This window comes from Plectropomus leopardus, chromosome 8 (assembly GCF_008729295.1).
Source record: "Plectropomus leopardus isolate mb chromosome 8, YSFRI_Pleo_2.0, whole genome shotgun sequence".
Taxonomy (NCBI): Eukaryota; Metazoa; Chordata; class Actinopteri; order Perciformes; family Serranidae; genus Plectropomus; species Plectropomus leopardus.
In genome coordinates, this window is record NC_056470.1 from 16,045,887 (window position 1) to 16,064,715 (window position 18,829).

Below are 18,829 nucleotides of genomic sequence, written 5' to 3' on the forward strand. Positions count from 1 at the left end.
CTGGCAGTCACACCACAGCTTAAGTCTGTGACCTGGCCTGCTATCTAAAAGAGAAAGGGTATTTTTAGCTGTAGGATGGAGGACTGGATGGGGCGCTTATTGATGCAGCAGAAGGCTAATGGAAACAGGGTTTAATTCCTCCAGTCAATCCCCTTTCATTTAGAACGTCAAATCAGGAGTGAAGCTTGAAAGTAAAAGCTGTAGCAGATGTGTTTTTTTTTGTGTGTGTGCGATTTCTGTTCAAAATTCTTGTTTGTGCATATGAACACATCTGAATCTTTTGACATTTGCTCTCTCAGCACTTAAAGCATAAAATACAACCTCCTGACTTTAGCAGCTGGTTGTCAAGGGCAGAATCAGAGAGTGAAAGAGAGAGAGAGAGAAGCTCAGTGGGAACAGCCTTCCCTTTCTCTCCAGGCCTCTCTCTCGCTCTCTTTCTCTCTCCAGGTTGGCCATTAGAAATCATGATAATAGGTGGGAACCTCCCCCCAGCTCTGCCTGGGAGTGTTCTGGGATAATAGCATCAGGGACACCTAGTACCATCACACAGAGGACACACAGACACAGGGAAGTAGGCTGGAAAACTGGACAGTGACTGGCAGCCATGGCACACAAACATGGGCACGGGAGAGAGAGGGTGAGTCGCTATTAATGCATTAGCAGGAACTCTTCCAGCACACTTACTCTTAAAGATGCTGATTATCCCACTTACAGACGTGCCAAAGTTACTGTTGTCATATTGCAACTTTTCTTCTTTTTGCAGTTATGTAGACTGATTATTTGCAATGCAATGCAGACCACACAGAAGTGTTTCTATTTCGCTTGCAACAAAAATTTTTCAGCTGAAATGCTGGCGAGTATAATCTTCTCCTCAAAAGGCCAAGGGTGAACACAGAGCTGGAATAGTTTACTGTGTAAGAGTAGCACAACCAGAATGCTGCCTTAAGCAACTCTTCATCATAAATCAGGTCTCTCTTGTTTTCCTTAATGCTGTAACCGCAAGAGGAGTCTCTGATTTTTCTATGGATTTGGGGCATGAACAATTCAGAGATTCAAGAGACTGATGCAAAGCAAACATGAAAGAACTATTTTGCAAGTGAACGAGACAAAGCGCGCTCTCAATTGTGAAAACAGAGACATGCAGAGATCTCCTCAGTTCACACTGTCTCACAAGCTTCTTGAATTTCTTTATTCCGACACAGCAGATGTTGAAGGTGTCACTGCCTATGGAAAGAGGAATTGTGAGATATAAACACTCAGTGAGTAAAGTTACTAGCGTTCTAGCCATATCTGCTACAGTCAACTTTCATTTTAAATGTATGGCGTAGCAGTTACCCATACATTTTTCAACTTTAAGGTGAAAATGTAACCATAGTCTCACATAAGGCAAAAGTAGTATGGTTTTGTTAAGCGATTTTCCTCAGGAATTTTAAATGATGGTAGTGGTGGTCTTAAAAACCCCATTCAATCATTTTCCACGAACATTTGTGTGGGGACTACCAGGTAACTGAGTCATGCGTGCGAGTTTCACCCAGCTGTAAACTCACGCTCCTCTCAGAGTTACGTTTGACAGTGGAAATAATTTCTTTACATTAAATACTGCCTTAATGTCATCATTGCTCTTCAGTGTCATAGTCATTAACAGCAAGCATTTAAGACGTGGTTGTAGGCTGATGTCTGTATATACAGTGTACATCCCTCTCAAATGTGACCCAGCTCACTGTTGTTAGTCTGGCGTTTATGTGCTCCCGGATTTATCATCTGTGTGTTGTGTCAACTCAGCTGGGCTGCATGGTAGTTTGTAGTCCAAACACAGTGTATGGACATTTAAAATAAGAGAACAATGAAATCCCGCACCACTGTCACAATGGTGAATGAAAGCATTTTAATGGATTTATCACTGAGACAAAGCAAGTGTTTAATGGGGAGAACGAAGATGTGTAGAAACTTAAGTGCAGAAAATTGACTATAACCTTGAACTCTAACACCACAGTTTTGTAATGGAGGGTATACGCTGGTATATGTGGTCTACCCACCTTTTTTTTATGGCCATTTACATTATACCCTCATATCAGCCAAAAGCCACTGGAATATATTGGACAGTATACACACTTCCTCTTTGGTAACCTACCCATTTAGTAGTGCACCCAACTCATCAAAAACCACCACACCACTGCAACACCATTAAAGAAAAACATTTGTAAGTTTAATGTTCAGGAGTTAGAAAGTAAAAGCAACAAGAAATGTGTGAATGGGTTTCAGTGGCTTTTACCATCCTCCACCCATAAAAGCACATGTAAACTGTCAATATAAAACATCAATATTCTGAATACTCACCCCAAGACATTTTACTTTTTACTTCATAGCTTTGACAAGGAAAGAATGGAGGAATACAGGAAGAAATAATTCAAATAAAAATGTGTGAATGCCCATGTGGAAAATCGTCCAGCCCTCTTCATTGCATGACTTTATACAATGTTGTGACATTATACAGTGTTGTGAGAAAGACAACTTTTGAGCTTGGATTTCATCCAACACACTTGCCACTAAGCCACAGAAGACACCTGTAGGCTTTCCTGGAAAGGCAAAGAGAGAGTGCGTCTCGGCAGGTGTCTGTGCAAAACCTCATCAGGCTATTAGCACCAGCAAGGTAACATTAAAGGGGAAGTACACCCATTTTCAGATTCATACATGTTATTCCTTTGGTCTAAGATAGTCCAAAAGTCTTAGTAAAGAAAGAAAACAAATACTCTGTGGTTCCAAAAAACCAGGCTCCCATTCATTGTTCAAGAAGCAGCTCCAGACTTTATACTCTGGCATCACAAGTTTGAGACTTAAGCTGGTTTCACACCACTGTGCGATAACCATAACCGCGCTGACAACCACCTATTTACAAGAGGGTTCCCCCCCAAAAGTAAAGCATTTTTAAAAGTGCCTGCTGCTGGTGCAGTCCACAGCTGCAATGCCAGGGCAAGCTTGTAGCTGCACACTGTAGAGAGATAAGGAGAATCACTTAAATTACCAAAGATTTCTACATGTTTGGACAGTTACCAGTCATCTGAAGTTGGTTGAATTGTCCCCAGTGTTTCTTCTGGTTGTCCTCAGTGATGTAATGGTAGTTGAGGAGGCGTGTGTACTACTAGAGAAGATGGGTAGGTTACAGAGGAGAATGTGAGAATTATCTTAAATATATTTGAATAGCTTTTTGATTGATAGGTGGGTATATTGTAAACAGCCAGAAAAAGAGGATATTATACCCTGAATACTTGTATATACCCTGCACTTCACCACTTGTTTTCCTTATATGTTGATAGCACTGTAACTGCGGAAATTTAGACACCAACACTACTCCGTCCTGTTTTCTCTTTTGCTTCCCTGATGTCAGCTAATTGATTCACCAGGCAGGCGACAACTGTCAGAGGTTCACTACGATGAACCCAGCGTGGGAGAGCAAAATCTGTGCACATGCACATGCACATGGGTGGCAACCGCGTCATAACCCAACTGTAATGCTGAAAACCACTTCCCCTCTACCGCCTTCCCCTAATTAAAATGACTAGAGGCGGCGAGTAACTACTTGGCAGTGTGAAAGACCCTTCACTTCTCTGGTATCTGACTGTAAAAGAGAATGGATCATGTACAAATGCTTTAAATTTGACTAGTAGAAGTAGAGTGGAAATAACATATCAGAATTCTTAACATAGGTGGTGTTCTCCTTTAACAGTTGTTTTAGGCTGGATAATGTTGCTGAACCTGCAGTATTGGATCTGTCGATGGCAGTGGTCAGAAAGCGGTTGTGTGCCAGTGTTTGCCAGATAATGGCATTGCGTCTTGGAATAGGTGGATGAAAGTCAGAACCTATCGGTCTAAATCTAAATAACAATATGAGGTTCACACCTGAAACCCACCTGCAGACCTTCTATTTAAAATGCTGACTAACTTGTTTACGTGTGACACTGTGCATTTCTTACAGACTATTAATTACTCTGCAGGTGTAAGCAAAAGAGAAGCTGCAGCCCACCTGAGCTTATAAGCATCCAAAAATAAGATATTTCTGCATTCAGGTTGGAATTGTTCCTGACTTTGGTGTAATTTTTGTGAGTTTGATAGCACTGTTGGACTGTAACTAGAAACTCCTCGCAGTCCTGAGTGACCCATTTAACTAAAGGACCCGACAGTTATGACTCCCCACTGTTCCTCATGTTGACAACTAACTGTTGTCTGCTAGTGCAGCCAGATTGTTACAGTTTCAGGGTGTTAGAATGACACTTAGTGGACTTGTCAGATTGTCAGTCTAATTGTAGCCTGCCAAGCCAAATTTACAGGAGGCGCTGGCCTGTATTTAACAGCTAGATGATTAGATTTTTTTTTTTTAAAGAAAATTGCATCAACTTCTGTTTTTTTGTTGTTGTTTTTTTTACAGTAACCTCAAAGAATGGACAGATGAGACTTTAATCTTCTGTTAAAGGCTAGTCGAGAAAATAGCCAAGCTAACTGTGTGCTGATCCACTTTATGTGTTTCCAGGTCTTTGATCTTGAGCCCTTTGAAGGGTTGGGCTGACACGATGAACCACACCAACAACTGAAGCCTGTGTATTTGAACAAAGCATAAATCACAGAGCAGGAGGGAGCATCTAAAAATAGGCATCAGCATCCTTTCTTCCTGATCCACCTGTGATTTATTGTAATACACTCAGGTGATTTACCTTTGAAAGGACAGTTTTAGGGGCTGAAACAGCAAAATGAGTCTAAATATAAACTAAACGAGTGTGAGCAAATTACCTAAAGCATAGCTGAGTGTGTTCATGCGTAATGAGGATGGTGCTTATCCTTGCTTTCTCTCCTCGTTTCATTGTTGACACTTAATCTGTGCATACAGACAGCATAAAAGTCAGAACATGAAGTCAGTAATATCCAAATTTTTGTTTGCCTTTTATGTTTACATTGTGCACTGTTGTGTTCTGCTTCTCTCCAGATCCAGTTTGCGAACACTGAGGACAAGCAAGAGTTCAGCAAGTACCCCACCAAGGCTGGCCGCCGCTCCCTCTCCCGGTCCATTTCACAGTCCTCCACAGACAGCTACAGCTCAGGTACTGCACACCTCAAAGTTTCAATACACGTCCATGAGATGTTAAAACACTTGGGTATTTTTACAGGCTGACAGTGATTATGAACTATTCCTGTTGCAAATGAAGACCATTATAAGACCTCCACCCACAAAGGTTTATAGTAATGCTTATGTTCATTTAAAAAAGTGACAAATGAATTTAATTAATTAATTTATTATTTATTTTTAAAGCCCTTAACTTCTTTGGAATTAAGTGCCCTCGCCTATCCACAGATGCAGTACATAAGCATATGTATTTGCTAGAGATACATAATGTATCCTTTTTAAACTTTTTTTTTTTTTTTTTTTAAATTATGCCTATATGTCATCAATAGCCCTGGCAGGAGACATTATGTTTTGGGTTGTCTGTCCATTTGTCCAACCGTCCCATTCTCCTGAATGCAATATCTCAAAAATACCTTGAAGGAATTTCCTGAAATTTGGCAAATTTCCACTTTGACTCAACGATGAAATGCCTACAGTTGATGGTCAAAGGTCACTGTGACCTCATAAAACATGTTTTTGACCATAACTCAAGAATTAATATGCTAATTATGACAAAATTGCACACAAATGTCTAATAGGATAAAATGATAAAAGGATGACATTTTACATTACAAAGGTCATAGGGCAACTTCACTGTGACATCATAATGTTCTGCACTACTTTTCTGGCCGTTACTCTACACCATAACTCAGGAACAGAAGGGGAGACATTTGGTCAGATAATGAATTGGTGACATGTCCGGCCTGAAAATGTGCTGATTTTATAAATCGTCAGTGTTTGAGGGTTCCACGTTTTAGAATTTTTAGCTTCTTTGCAGCAACATTTGAAGCACTGACAACTGTCATGGCTCTATGTGAGTCTGAACAGACATGGAAGTAAACTGTAACTACAAGTTGACTGGCTCAAGGAGGTATATAACTGCAAGGTGGTAATTCTACTTTTTTAAATCATCATTGCAATGTCAACTTGCCTGATAATCAAATAGAGAAAACTGCCATAATGTATGCAAGGATGTTTAATTCAGCAAGCAATTGGTTGTACTGACTGTACACTGAAAGCAGCGTAAAGGCAGAACTGAGTACACTTCAGTTTGCAATATTGTTATTGCAACATTCAACAACATTATCACATATTGCATATTTCCTCATAGCTAATATGTGTTTGGGATGATTTAGGATTATTGTTGATTTTCCAACTGTGAGATATCTTTGTTTGTACACATCTAGATCACAGTTCTTTAAGACAACATATTTAAGGGACTCATGTCAAGATGAACATTTATATTTTTGGTGCTTATTTAAAAAATGTACTTTCAGCCAACATGCCAACATCAAATTTTCATACCCATAAAAATATCCCTTATAAATATCAGTATAGGGTTCAAAAATCAATTAATGGGCTAGCTATACACACAAGTACACTGTTTGTTGCAATAAACATGAACATGTGCTGAATATACAGTTTACACATACATACACAAGAAACACACACGCTCCAACCCTCACACAATGGGTTTGAAGTATATATTTCATAATTGGCTCCTTTTGTATGTCTTTCCACAATAGTGACCTTTTGTGTTCTCTGTTTCACAGCTGCATCCTACACCGACAGCTCTGATGATGAAACCTCCCCCCGGGACAAGGCCCAGGTCAACACCCACGGCAGCAGTGACTTCTGTGTGAAGAACATCAAGCAGGCCGAATTTGGCCGCCGAGAAATTGAAATTGCAGAGCAAGGTACATTTGACCTTAAGTGCACACAGGCGTTTTATTGATTATTGGTTTTCTTTTCCTCTTTCTAAAGTTTTAGCCAAGAATGTATGTAGTTTTTTGTCTCTTATTGAATCTGTTTCACTCATGAGCTTGCTGTATCAGACTTCAAGGTTGGTGTCAAGGTATTTTTTTTTCTGTGATTTTATTGTGATTAAGTTGGATAAAGACTTGCTACCATTACTGTTGATACAAAGGAAGCTTTGTGCTACCTGTTGTTACTTTGTTCCCAGATACGTATCATATGGCATCTGTTTTGCTGCTTGGACACCATTTGATAATGGTCCTCTCCTCCTGATTTCAAAATAGTTTATGACCCGAGGCTGAGGCAGTGTCAATATTATTCTGGAAACATGATCGGAGCTCTGTCTTTCATTTCTATTCATCACTTATTATTTATTTTCTTCTTTTACCTCTTCACCCATCACAAGCATTTTGGATTTTTGTATACACATCTCAGGCTGCAAATGTGTCTCTCTGGCTGTTTACATAGGCCATGTGAGTAATAGGTAGGTGTGTGTGCTTGACGTGTGTTCTTCAGGCTTGAAGCCTGGGCGACAGCAGCTGTTGCTGACATTGTTGTTGAATCAGTCTTCATTTTACAGCCATTTTCTGCACATCCACCTTGTTGAAAGGGCTTATTTCTGTGTTCAAAATGACCCATCATTCTTCTCTCTCCCGAAACAAAACCTGACCTTTAGCCTCCACCAACTTGTGTTCTGTGTTCTTGTGTCTGCTTTTCACCAGACATGTCGGCCCTGATCTCCTTGAGGAAGAGAGCCCAGGGGGAGAAGCCGCTGGCTGGGGCGAAGATAGTGGGCTGCACCCATATCACTGCTCAGACTGCAGTACGTGCTCTCATTCTGTTCTCTACACATCACTGTAACTGCTCTGTCTTTTTCTTTTTTGCCTCTGCTCATGTACCTTTTATTTTCCATCTTAGGTCCTGATCGAGACTCTGGTAGCCCTCGGAGCGCAGTGTCGCTGGACTGCCTGCAACATCTACTCCACTCAGAATGAGGTAGCTGCTGCTCTTGCTGAAACAGGTAAACTCCTCTCTTCTCTAAGACACAACATGTGAAATGTTATCAGAGTCAGCTTCTAAATGACAAGAACAAATCATCATTATAACATGTTTATAAGTTAAGTCCAAGGAGTTATCTGCAGGTCTAAAATGTGATGCTGCCAGTCATTCTTTCTAATGACCAAAGGGGGGCGATTTCACAGTGACCCTACCTCAAACTTGATTTATTAACTCAGCAAACATTTTCCTAAGGAGTTTATGATCTTAATCACTAGTTTCAAGTCTAGTCTTCAATACAACATGATGGTCATTATGCAAATTTTTACCCCACTTAGAGTAAAGTAGATGATAAAGCAAGGTATGCTCTAGGTCGTTGCTACCTTGTGCTTTACAAGTTGCTATTACAGCTTTGTCCTCAGGTTATCATACAGATCCTTGCTCCTCAACTGCTCCACTCCCCATCCAAATATGGTCACTTCCGGCCCCTCCAAAAGCTAACAACTATTTAACCAATCCCAGATTGCTCCTGCAGTATAAATATCCAGGTTAAGTGAGGTTATTTCTTCTTTTCCTCTTCTCCATTCTGGCTGTTTAGTAAAATGAACTGAACTGATCACCTGGAGTTTTCCCAACAGATTATTCTTCTAAAGTCCTCTGCAGTCAGTGTTCAGGTTTTGTGGACCTTTTGGATGTTTTGACCCTTGCCATGACACCTGGATTCCCCTAAATTAACCCAGTGAACTGAACTTTTGAAGTAAATACCCCCAACCCCCCCCACCGCCTTTCCACTCATTGAATTGTGGGAATTTGTACCGTTGTGTCCTGTCTGTGGTGTTCATAGTCACTGGGCTTCCACACTGGCCTTATGTCTTCTGTGCATCACTGGTTCATAAGCTTATTTTAAAATCTAATGATGCTCATTCCTTTGCTACATAAGGCTTCAAACAGTAGTCCACAAACCAATGTGTGACCTCATGGTGGCTATGTCCACTTATTTTATACAGTCTATGGTTTGTTTGTTAACATAGATATAAAAAAGAAATTTTTGACAATCAAAAAACTATTAATAACACGATTGCGATTATATCAAAGGTTTCTGTTTGCTAAAAACAAGCTGATTATAAGTCTCGATTTAACATAATAGATGTTTACAGTGTATTGAAAAGTGTTGTTGCATATGTTTTGATTTTGTTTGAAATAGCTTGTGTTGCAGTTAAAGATGAACACTAATGCAAAGTGTAAAGCAGCCCATCTGTGCATGGTGTGCGTTCACTGTGTAATGTTCCCCTAATGGACCTGTTGCTCCTGCAGCTGTCCAGTCCTCCTGTCCTCTGTTGTCTGTCTTTGCTCAGAGGAGTGTGTGTTTTGTTTCCTGCAGGGGTACCTGTGTTTGCATGGAAGGGTGAGTCAGAGGACGATTTCTGGTGGTGCATCGATCGCTGTGTCAACACGGAGGGCTGGCAGGCCAATATGGTATCAACCTGACGATCCCATGATGAATTTAACACCAATCTTAGACTGTTGGCCTCTATTTGTTCTATTCCTGCTCCACTATCATGGATTGTCAAGATTATCTTTCATGCAGTTAACTCGTCTGTGGTTTTCCTTAGATCTTGGATGATGGCGGAGATTTAACCCACTGGGTTTACAAGAAGTATCCAAGCGTCTTCAAGAAGGTTCGAGGAATCGTGGAGGAGAGTGTCACTGGAGTTCACAGGTGAGATAGGGCTTAGATTTGATGAGTTTGGGGGTTTTAAAGGAAGAAAGGAAACATATTTTCCTACACCCTGTGTCTGATTTTGTCGTTTTGGCCACTATTTGAAACACGGGAACTGTATTTGTTGTTGATGAATAAAGTGTGGATGGTGGCCAAAGGTGTGACTGTTACCAGTAATGGCCAAGAATATAAGAATAATAGAAATGATCTTTTAGCCTCCAAGAAATCACAAAATGGATTATGTCTGTGGCATAGCTCATGACAGCCCTTAATGGACTATAAATAAAACTCTGTTTGCAATTTCCTTGGACTTATTTGTATTGATCAGATCACAGGAGTTATTTCATGTCAGTCATTTTAGCTGTAGGAAAGTAAAATCTTGCCTTGTGTCCCTGAAATAACCCAAACAGAACTAATGGAGGTCTGCAAAACAATGTAAACATTTCATGAATAAGGATCACAATTGATGAGGAAGGTTTTAAAGTTTTAGATGACTACAAATATTGAGGAACAATAGTAGATGCCAAACTGACATAGAATTGAAACACCTGTGTTATTTAAGATTTAAGATCCATATAAGATTTGTGTCGTCTATATTTAATGTGAGACAGTTCAGAATGGACAGATATATATTTGTCCTTTTCTATCGCTTCTTTGTGGAAACCATTTAACTCTGTTCTATGTCTAGTATGGTTGCTGGACAGCAGCAAGACTGCATAACGATACCTACCTACCGACTTTCCTTCCTACCTACTCACCGTCCTTCCTACCTACCGACCTACCTATCGACCCTCCTTCCTTCCTACCTACCTACCGACCGACCAAACTACCTACCTTCCTTCCTTCCTACATACATACCTACCGTCCTTCCTTCCTTCCAACCCACCGACTTACCTACCTACCTACCTTCTTTCCTTCTTACATACCTACATACCTACCCTCCTTCCTTCCTACCTATCAATTTACCGACCGACCGACCGACCTACTTACCTACCTTCCTTCCTACCTACCTACCTATATCTACCTACCTGTATCTCACTTACTCTCAAGTAGTTCATCCTCTTTCAATGCAATTTGTGTTAAGCATACACTTACATTCCTTTTGACATTGTTTCAGTTGCTATATATTATAAGTTAACAGCTTTTTTAACTGATGCACTTAATTTTGGGTACAGGTTATTTGGGCTTGTTTTTATAGCTTTTCTCATTTGCTAAAACAAAATAAATAAAACTGGGATTCACTTTATCTTCATCATCACCTTCTCGGCAGAGCAAAAGTTAACACAGATCTCATAGCAAAACTCAAAACTGAATTGCAGTAACTGTGTAAAACCAAAGGAAAACATCTATTCACAGCAGATAGAAATGGCTTGCATTTTAATGAAATTCTAAAGCACCTGTCTGTCCCCTGTGCTGTTTTTTGCAAGCATGGATCAGTAAGGGCAAAGGCACGTATGAATGAATAAGAAATGTGCTAATTCAAAAGATGAAATTTGGCTTCTTTTTTTTAACTGTGTGTCAGCAGGGCACCTCAAAAATGTAAAAAGAAATTGCAGGTGCAGACCGCTTCAGGATTTCTTATCTCCAGTAAAATAATCTTTAGAGAAAATAATACAGCTCATGCTGTGATATGCTTGGCTGCCCTTTGTTTCATAAGTGTTGTAATATTTTGCAAACAAAATAAGTTGTTATGGCCAGTGGCTTTCTATTCAGGCCTATGTGTGAAGTGTTTTAAAAATGTAACTTCTAAATGGACAAATAAGACAAACTGTAACTGAGTTTTAATCTGCCTCTAAAATCTATTTCAGTGAGGTCTTTACATTATTTTGTCCTCTAGATGGAGTTAAGCTGGGAGCAAAATAAGCATCCTGATGAATGATATATACTGGGTATCAGAAGCTGTTATATAAGCCATAGTAGTATTAATACACACTGACACTGTAGATTGAAAAGGTCACCGGCCCGATTTGACTGGAGCCTATTTGAGAAACATGATAAAGCTGCACTGCAGGTCACAGCAGCTGTGCATGTAAGACTCTCAATGGAATCAATTAGCCAGACGCTCCGCAAAGCAGAAGGTCACACAGGGCCGCAGCTCAATTTGCATGTAGTTGTGTACATTTGTGTGCCTGAACATTTTCTCATATGTCCTCTCAGATTGTACCAGTTGTCTAAGGCCGGAAAGCTGTGTGTCCCTGCCATGAATGTGAACGACTCAGTCACCAAGCAGAAATTTGACAACCTTTATTGCTGCCGTGAATCTATCCTGGATGGGTGAGGAGGATTGAATCATGCAGAAAGCCAGACATTTTTGTGATTGTTAAGATTTTCTGTGTTCAGGTTGTGCAGATGGATAAATGATTGTGTCATTTTGTCTCTGCCAGCTTGAAGAGGACCACAGATATAATGTTTGGAGGCAAACAGGTGGTCGTGTGTGGTTATGGAGAGGTGAATCACTCTTTTATTTCAGAAATTTTTGGGAAAAAAATCACACTTTTGATGGAATGACTGTATTTTCTTTGGTGCAGCAAACCGTTTTACATGTATTGTAGATTTCTGTTTACAACTACTGCACTGTCCTGTGGTGTGTAGGTGGGGAAGGGCTGCTGCACTGCTCTAAAGGCCCTTGGAGCTATTGTGTGCATCACAGAGATTGACCCCATCTGTGCCCTGCAGGCATGGTGAGTCACTAACATTCAGCACTGTTTTGTATTATGCTCCACTGTCTACATTGTGCATCAGAATAACTATGATCTAAAAATGCAGTTTATAACCATCATGTGTTTTCAGTGTGTTTGTTTCTTAAACTATCTTCATGTGTATCCACACAGCATGGACGGCTTCCGAGTGGTCAAGCTGAGTGAGGTCATCCGGCAGATGGACGTGGTGATAACTTGCACTGGTGCTGTGCCCCATGCAGTGACATCCATTACTTCTGCTTTGATAATCACAGTGTTTTCAGCAAATGAAAGCATGCCTTATTTAAATATCCTAGTTTACGTCTCAGGGTCAAAAAACAACATCTGAATGCTAAAATGCTTTTTGGGTCTGTGTGTTAGATGATAGCAATCACAATTTACATGTAGCTGTAAATCCATTCTTAAAACAGAAACAGGTGCACTCTGAAACTCTGCAATCATGACTGACTCCCACTTGTTCACAGTGACTCTGTTACTCTGTTATGCGTCTTTTTTTCAAATAGGCAACAAGAATGTCGTCACCAGAGAACAGCTTGACCGAATGAAGAATGGCTGCATCGTCTGCAATATGGGGCACTCCAACACTGAGATTGATGTGGTAATGTGGTAATTTATTTGTATGAGTGTGCTGTAAATATGCGTGTGTCAGGAAATTTACATTTTAAATGTATAACTTTAAGAACACACACAGCAGGTGCAGAACAATAACTGTATATAAAGATGGGCACTGTAAAAAAAAAAAAAAAAAGACCAGCCAAGCCAAAATATCCCACTGCAATCTTGTGCTGGTGACATCATGGAGCCAGAGTCTGCACAGTAGCAATCTCTGTAGTATCAAGTTTACGCCCATGTACTTGTCTCGCCCATCAGTAGCAGCACCATCGAAAATGGGCACACCAATTGGCATACAGACAGCTGTCAATCATCATGTCAAACCCCCTTTCTTAAGCATTAAATAACTAATTAAAACCAAATAAGAATAAGAAGTGCCTCAAATGATAGAAACCTTTTTTTAGTACTTTGAGTTTTTAGTTTGGCCCATGTCCCATTCACTTACATGGAGGGGTCGGGGTTTATGACCTATAACTCTCTCACTCTTGGTGTGTATAAAACAAACACACTTCTGTGTTTTTTAAACCTATTTTTTTCAAGACATAGCATGTAAAAAAAAAACTCCATTATTTCTTAATATTTAGTCAATTCAGTCTTTGGTATTTAAAAAAATACATAAAAAAGTGTAGTCTGTTTCTGTGGTCACCCTATGCTAAAATTACATTACATATGAAACATGTATGAAGAAAAAAGTTCAAATGAGATTAAAAATCAGTGAGGTGCTCTAGTATAATCAAGGAAGGGTTGCCAAATCCTTAAAACCTACTTGTTTTCCCTGACATCTCATATCATATTTTCTCATTGTATAAAGTAGTATATATAAAGTCTTTGGTTGAACTCAGATCCAAGGCTTAAAGTGCCTGGTTTAGAGAATGCCTCCCTCTTGAAGAGTAACTTCTCTTAATCCTCCCCTGTATCTGACAAACATGCCCTCTCAAATCCTATATATTTTAGACTGGATAATCCATTTCCATGAACTGTGCTGCTTCTGGATAGATCTATGTTTTTTATGTCCCTCTCTGCTTTGCATTAAACCCCTCTCATCTGTGTTCTTTTAACTTTATTTTATTTTTATGTGTAATGCAGTTGTAGAACTAACCTGTGTTTTATGTGCTCAGGCAAGTCTGCGCAGCCCTGAGCTCACCTGGGAGAGGGTGCGCTCTCAGGTTGACCACATCATCTGGCCTGATGGGAAGAGAGTTGTTCTGCTCGCAGAGGTAATGTCCATCTACAGAACTTTTACACCCAATGGTTTTAGCACTACTTTTAAACTGACAACCTTATTGTTTAAACTCAGACTACTTTTGTATTTATAGCAGGCTCAGAAGCATTTATATTATAAAATATTGTGATTTTAAAAATCTTAATATGAATATTTTTGTGATAACTGTTGGCTGTCCAACATAAAGGGTAGAATCCCGATAATTACCCGTTGGTCAGAGACAGTCCACCCCCAAATAAAAAATACATGTTTTTCCTGTTACTTGTAGTGCTATCTATCAGTCTAGCTTGTTTTGGTGTGAGTCATAGTGTTGGAGATATTGGCCATAGAGATGTCTGCTTTCTCTCTAATATAGTGAACTAGATGACACGTAGCTTATGGTGCTCAAAGCACCAAAAAAATACATTTGAAAAACTCAACAGCAATGACTCTTTCTAGAAATCATGACCTAGTTACTAAAGATAATCCACAGACCTTGTTGTGAGCAGTTTCATGTAGAAACTATTTTCTTTCTACTAAACTACTTCTGCCAACCGTATCACCACGCAGAAGGAAGCGTGCATTTACTGCTACTTAACTAGCTAGCAATGTTACAGTTCAGCCGAGGAGAATGCCATGAATGTTTACAACCTGAACTGTCAGGAGGACGAGCTTCTTGTCCACGAGTGGATGCTTGCTCCCGTCTGTGTGGGGGATGCAGGTATTTGGGTGTAAACAGTTTCTTTTACCTGGGGTAACATAGCATACAAAGGCCTGCATGTGTCTCACTGTAAGTCAGCGCACAGCTACTGTGCTCTCTGTGTTCATTCAGCAGCTGCATAGCTTCATGTTATTTCTTATTGTGCAGCATCTTGTGCATCTATCTCCTCAGTGCAGTTAATTTGTGGATGTTATGTTTCAGGGCCGCCTCTTAAACCTGAGTTGCTCCACAGTGCCTACGTTTGTGTTGTCCATCACTGCTACAACTCAGGTTAGTAGTTTTGCCTTCTTCATGGTATCTGTCACTGACAGTTGTACTCTTACTACACTCTCCTGCTGCTCTGTGGAAACACATGTACTTTCCTGTAACTCACTGTGAGTGTTACAGCCATTGTTTGCTCTGTGTTGTCTGTAGGCCCTGGCCCTGATCGAGTTGTTCAATGCTCCAGAGGGCCGTTACAAACAGGATGTTTATCTGCTGCCCAAGAAGATGGGTAAGAAAAAAATGGCATGGCTTTGTCTTAGGTGTATAGATTTATTAAAAGAACAATAATTTAGTTTACAGTTTCTGTCAATATCTTTGGCTCATTTCTCCAATGGGAATTAATATTCTCAAAACAACGTGTGAACCCACAAACCAGAAGGAAATAAAATTGTTAGCAACCTGGCCAAGTATCTTTACTTAGTAGGTTATATATTATTTTCCTTGTTTTTGTATTTTTAAATTCTGCTGTGCACATTGTCTGTTTACCGTGATATAAGGCAGTTACTCTACATGGATGAATACAGTAATACAGTAACAATTTCCATGGCAGATTGTGTGCAATGTGTGATGTGAAACCTCGTACTGTTGAAACTGTCATTTCTGTTTGATACACAATGATATTCAGTTAGCTAAACAAAAAACCCTCCGGTACAGTAACCATTCAGTGTCAGTAAAGAAATGGGCCAAGAGTGACTTTTCATTTGAGAAAATGATTTAATTTTGAAGCATGAGCTAACTGTTTTAGGTGAGATATGACCTTTTGCAGGTGAGCTAAGGTGTTGTGCTGAACTATAAAGGCCATTTTTAAAAATGCACCCGGAGTTTTGAGAATATAATTTCTGTTTCAAGAAATGAGCAAAAGCGATGAAGAAAAACTGTAACAAGATGTGGTCAGTTTGTTGCTCATTGATGCCACCTTCTGACTCAACCTAAAAAATACATTACCCAGTCAGCCGAATATGGCATACACAAGAACAGATATCTTTCCAGACCGTGTAGATTCCTGTCTGTCTCTGTCCTCCAGATGAGTATGTGGCTAGTTTGCACCTACCAAACTTTGATGCCCACCTGACAGAGCTCTCTGACGAGCAGGCCAAGTATATGGGCCTCAACAAGAACGGACCCTTCAAACCTAATTACTACAGGTTGGTTACACCATATACCCAGTGTTGGAAAGTAACTAAGTACCTTTACACAAGTACTGTACTAAGTACTATTTTAAGCTACTTGTTCTTACTTCAGTGTTTAAAGTTTATGCTATTTCCTAATTCTACGCTGGTACATTTCAGATGGAAATATTGTCATTTTTACTTCACTGCATTTTTTAATGACTTTATTTACTAATTACTTAACAGATGAGTGTTTTCAATGTTATGCATCATTATACAGTAAATTAAAACACCCTACAGTATAAAAATTGATAAAACATTAACATTAAAATGAATCTTAAATGTCACTTTATCCTAATAATAATAATAATCTAAACTTATGTATAATAATTGTGTAACTAAAGTGCCCATTTGGCAGCAAAGTGAGTACTCTTACTTTTATACTTTAAATACATTTTCCTAATTAAACTTCAAAATCACTATTGCCAAACCTACTAGACTCCCTATAAATATACAGTAATTTTATCATCATAAAAACACACCTCATTCAAAGTTGACAGAAACAAAATGAAACTTTGAAAAGACATTTGTCTTTTCGCTGTTCCAACAAAAAAAAAACAACAACTCTGGTTTGGTTGAAAAAAGGAAAAGGTCAATCTCTGTAGGTATCCTTTCCATAATGTTGTCAGACTCTTGTGATAACTATCTGAGCTGTAAGAGGCAAAAACCAACATTTTTGTAGTTGTAGATTGCTCAGTTGCCCCGGTTACAAGTGGCTACATTGCAGCCTATTTTACTGCTGCCAGCTGCAGCAGTCACCTCAATACTGGAACAATTTCAAAAATGACTGTCTCCATAAGCCACTCAAACGAAAAAAAGAGAAAATATGATCCACGTTGTAAAGTACTAAAGTTATCCTTTAATATTTATTCCACTACTGCATATACCATATATGTCTTCAATGTCTAGCATTACTAAATGTGTTGATGATGTGTTCACCTGTGTACACTAACACTGTGTTCGTGTTCACAGGTATTAACGAGAGCATCTGATGCTGTGATCCTCGACACACAGTTGTTCCTGGGATAAACAGAGATATCTATTTTATTTTCTAAATTGCTACAAAATGGAGGAATTATTTTAATTATGCTGAATGTAACTTATTATTGGCACTTCAGACATAGTGTTAATTATGAAATAGAAGACATGTAGGAAACATATGATGTATAACCAACTAACATTTTACATGACTTGTCACGTGTTGAAAAGAAAAGCCTGCCTGCATGCTTTCATGTGTATGTAATCATTTAGTTGCTATGCTTCTGTTGCTAGATCACAAAGCTGTTGATTTGTTTGTTTACTCTATTTACGCACTGTGCCAAATGATGGCCGTAAGAATGGAACAGATATCATGTATGTTTTGTCTGACGATGATCTTATTAGTACATTCCATGAGCCAGGGTTTGGGCTCAGCCAAAACAAACTCTGCATTACAATGTTCAATAGTTTAGATTAAATTTTGTTTTTAATTGCGATAGAAAATCTCATTGAACGGTATCTGCATCCATTCCCTAAAAGGTATCATCCAGTCATCAACAAAGTACTGTGATGAAATATAGCACTTGTTGTTTATTAAAAGAATTTATAATAGCCTGTGAAAGGCTGAGTGCATTTTAAATCCCTGACTCTTGGTGCTGGCATTCAGCACTTATCCCAAAACTAATTTGAAACACCCACTGGTTCTTCTGAATAAATTCAAATCAAAGGGATGTTTCATGTGCTAGTAACAGATTAAGATGTTTATGTTATTTTAAAGAAGACAGGCTGTATGAATTCCTAAAAAGGAAGCTCTGAAAAGGTTTAAAACGTTTTTTAAATTGACTCTGACTTTCTTCTTTTAAGTTTCCATTTGCTCACTCTAATTCCAGCAGAGCTCTGTCTCAGCGATCAGCAGCAACGTCTCTTATACAGTATATGGACTGGATAATACCTTTAATGCCATGGTATGATTGTGCCTTTTTAATCATTTACATAAATATCAGCACTGACCTTAATTAAATGAACATTCCTTATTTGTAAAACCACATCTGTTAGTGGTGTATTCAATGTCTTCCTTCCACTGCTTCTGTATTAATTGTAACTCTAATGTATGAGCTGTGTGTTGAGAAACAATATTAGACTTTTATGTTTGCCATATGACTGTTGCTGTCTTAATTTGATCCAACGGGGTCACCTAAAGTAAAATTTCATGTGATCAAAATACATAAGTGTGTACTATGCATGTAAAAGAATGCATTAAATCAGCAATAAAGCAAGTTCTTTTAACAGAGAAAAATTCAACTTTAAACAAGTCAGGGTGTGTTTGAACCAAGAAAACTGAATCAGAGAGACCTCTAGCTCAGTGGTTGGGTAGTTAAAGTCTTTTTTCCCATTATTTTGGGGGATAAAGCACATATTCACAGCTTCTACCACTTCTACATACCCCCTTCAGTGTGCCTTACTGCTACATTCTCCACATTGTGTTCCCTCGCCGTCAGCCCTACTGGCCGAGCTTCAAACTGCTGTCCCACTCTGGAATATTCACCATCTCTCTCGCACCA

At 39.2% G+C, this 18,829-nt stretch overlaps 1 protein-coding gene across 2 annotated transcripts in view; it reads left to right on the forward strand.

The window, feature by feature from the left end:
• ahcyl1 (adenosylhomocysteinase-like 1) overlaps positions 1-18,423 on the forward strand; it is a 25,358-nt gene extending 6,935 nt beyond the window's left edge. Inside the window, exons 1-17 of one of the 2 annotated variants that reach the window (XM_042491781.1) lie at positions 557-637; positions 4,976-5,090; positions 6,706-6,849; positions 7,630-7,730; positions 7,826-7,928; positions 9,285-9,379; positions 9,517-9,623; positions 11,781-11,897; positions 12,008-12,071; positions 12,216-12,304; positions 12,455-12,525; positions 12,826-12,920; positions 14,053-14,151; positions 15,058-15,126; positions 15,271-15,349; positions 16,145-16,265; positions 17,262-18,423. In XM_042491781.1, the coding sequence (XP_042347715.1) occupies positions 605-637; positions 4,976-5,090; positions 6,706-6,849; positions 7,630-7,730; positions 7,826-7,928; positions 9,285-9,379; positions 9,517-9,623; positions 11,781-11,897; positions 12,008-12,071; positions 12,216-12,304; positions 12,455-12,525; positions 12,826-12,920; positions 14,053-14,151; positions 15,058-15,126; positions 15,271-15,349; positions 16,145-16,265; positions 17,262-17,268 (1,509 nt within the window). In that variant the 5' untranslated portion in view covers positions 557-604 and the 3' untranslated portion in view covers positions 17,269-18,423. Of the gene's footprint in view, positions 1-556; positions 638-4,975; positions 5,091-6,705; positions 6,850-7,629; positions 7,731-7,825; positions 7,929-9,284; positions 9,380-9,516; positions 9,624-11,780; positions 11,898-12,007; positions 12,072-12,215; positions 12,305-12,454; positions 12,526-12,825; positions 12,921-14,052; positions 14,152-15,057; positions 15,127-15,270; positions 15,350-16,144; positions 16,266-17,261 lie in introns of those variants that run through there. The other variant, XM_042491780.1, reaches the window with a different exon arrangement.
• Positions 18,424-18,829: the final 406 nt, after the last annotated feature.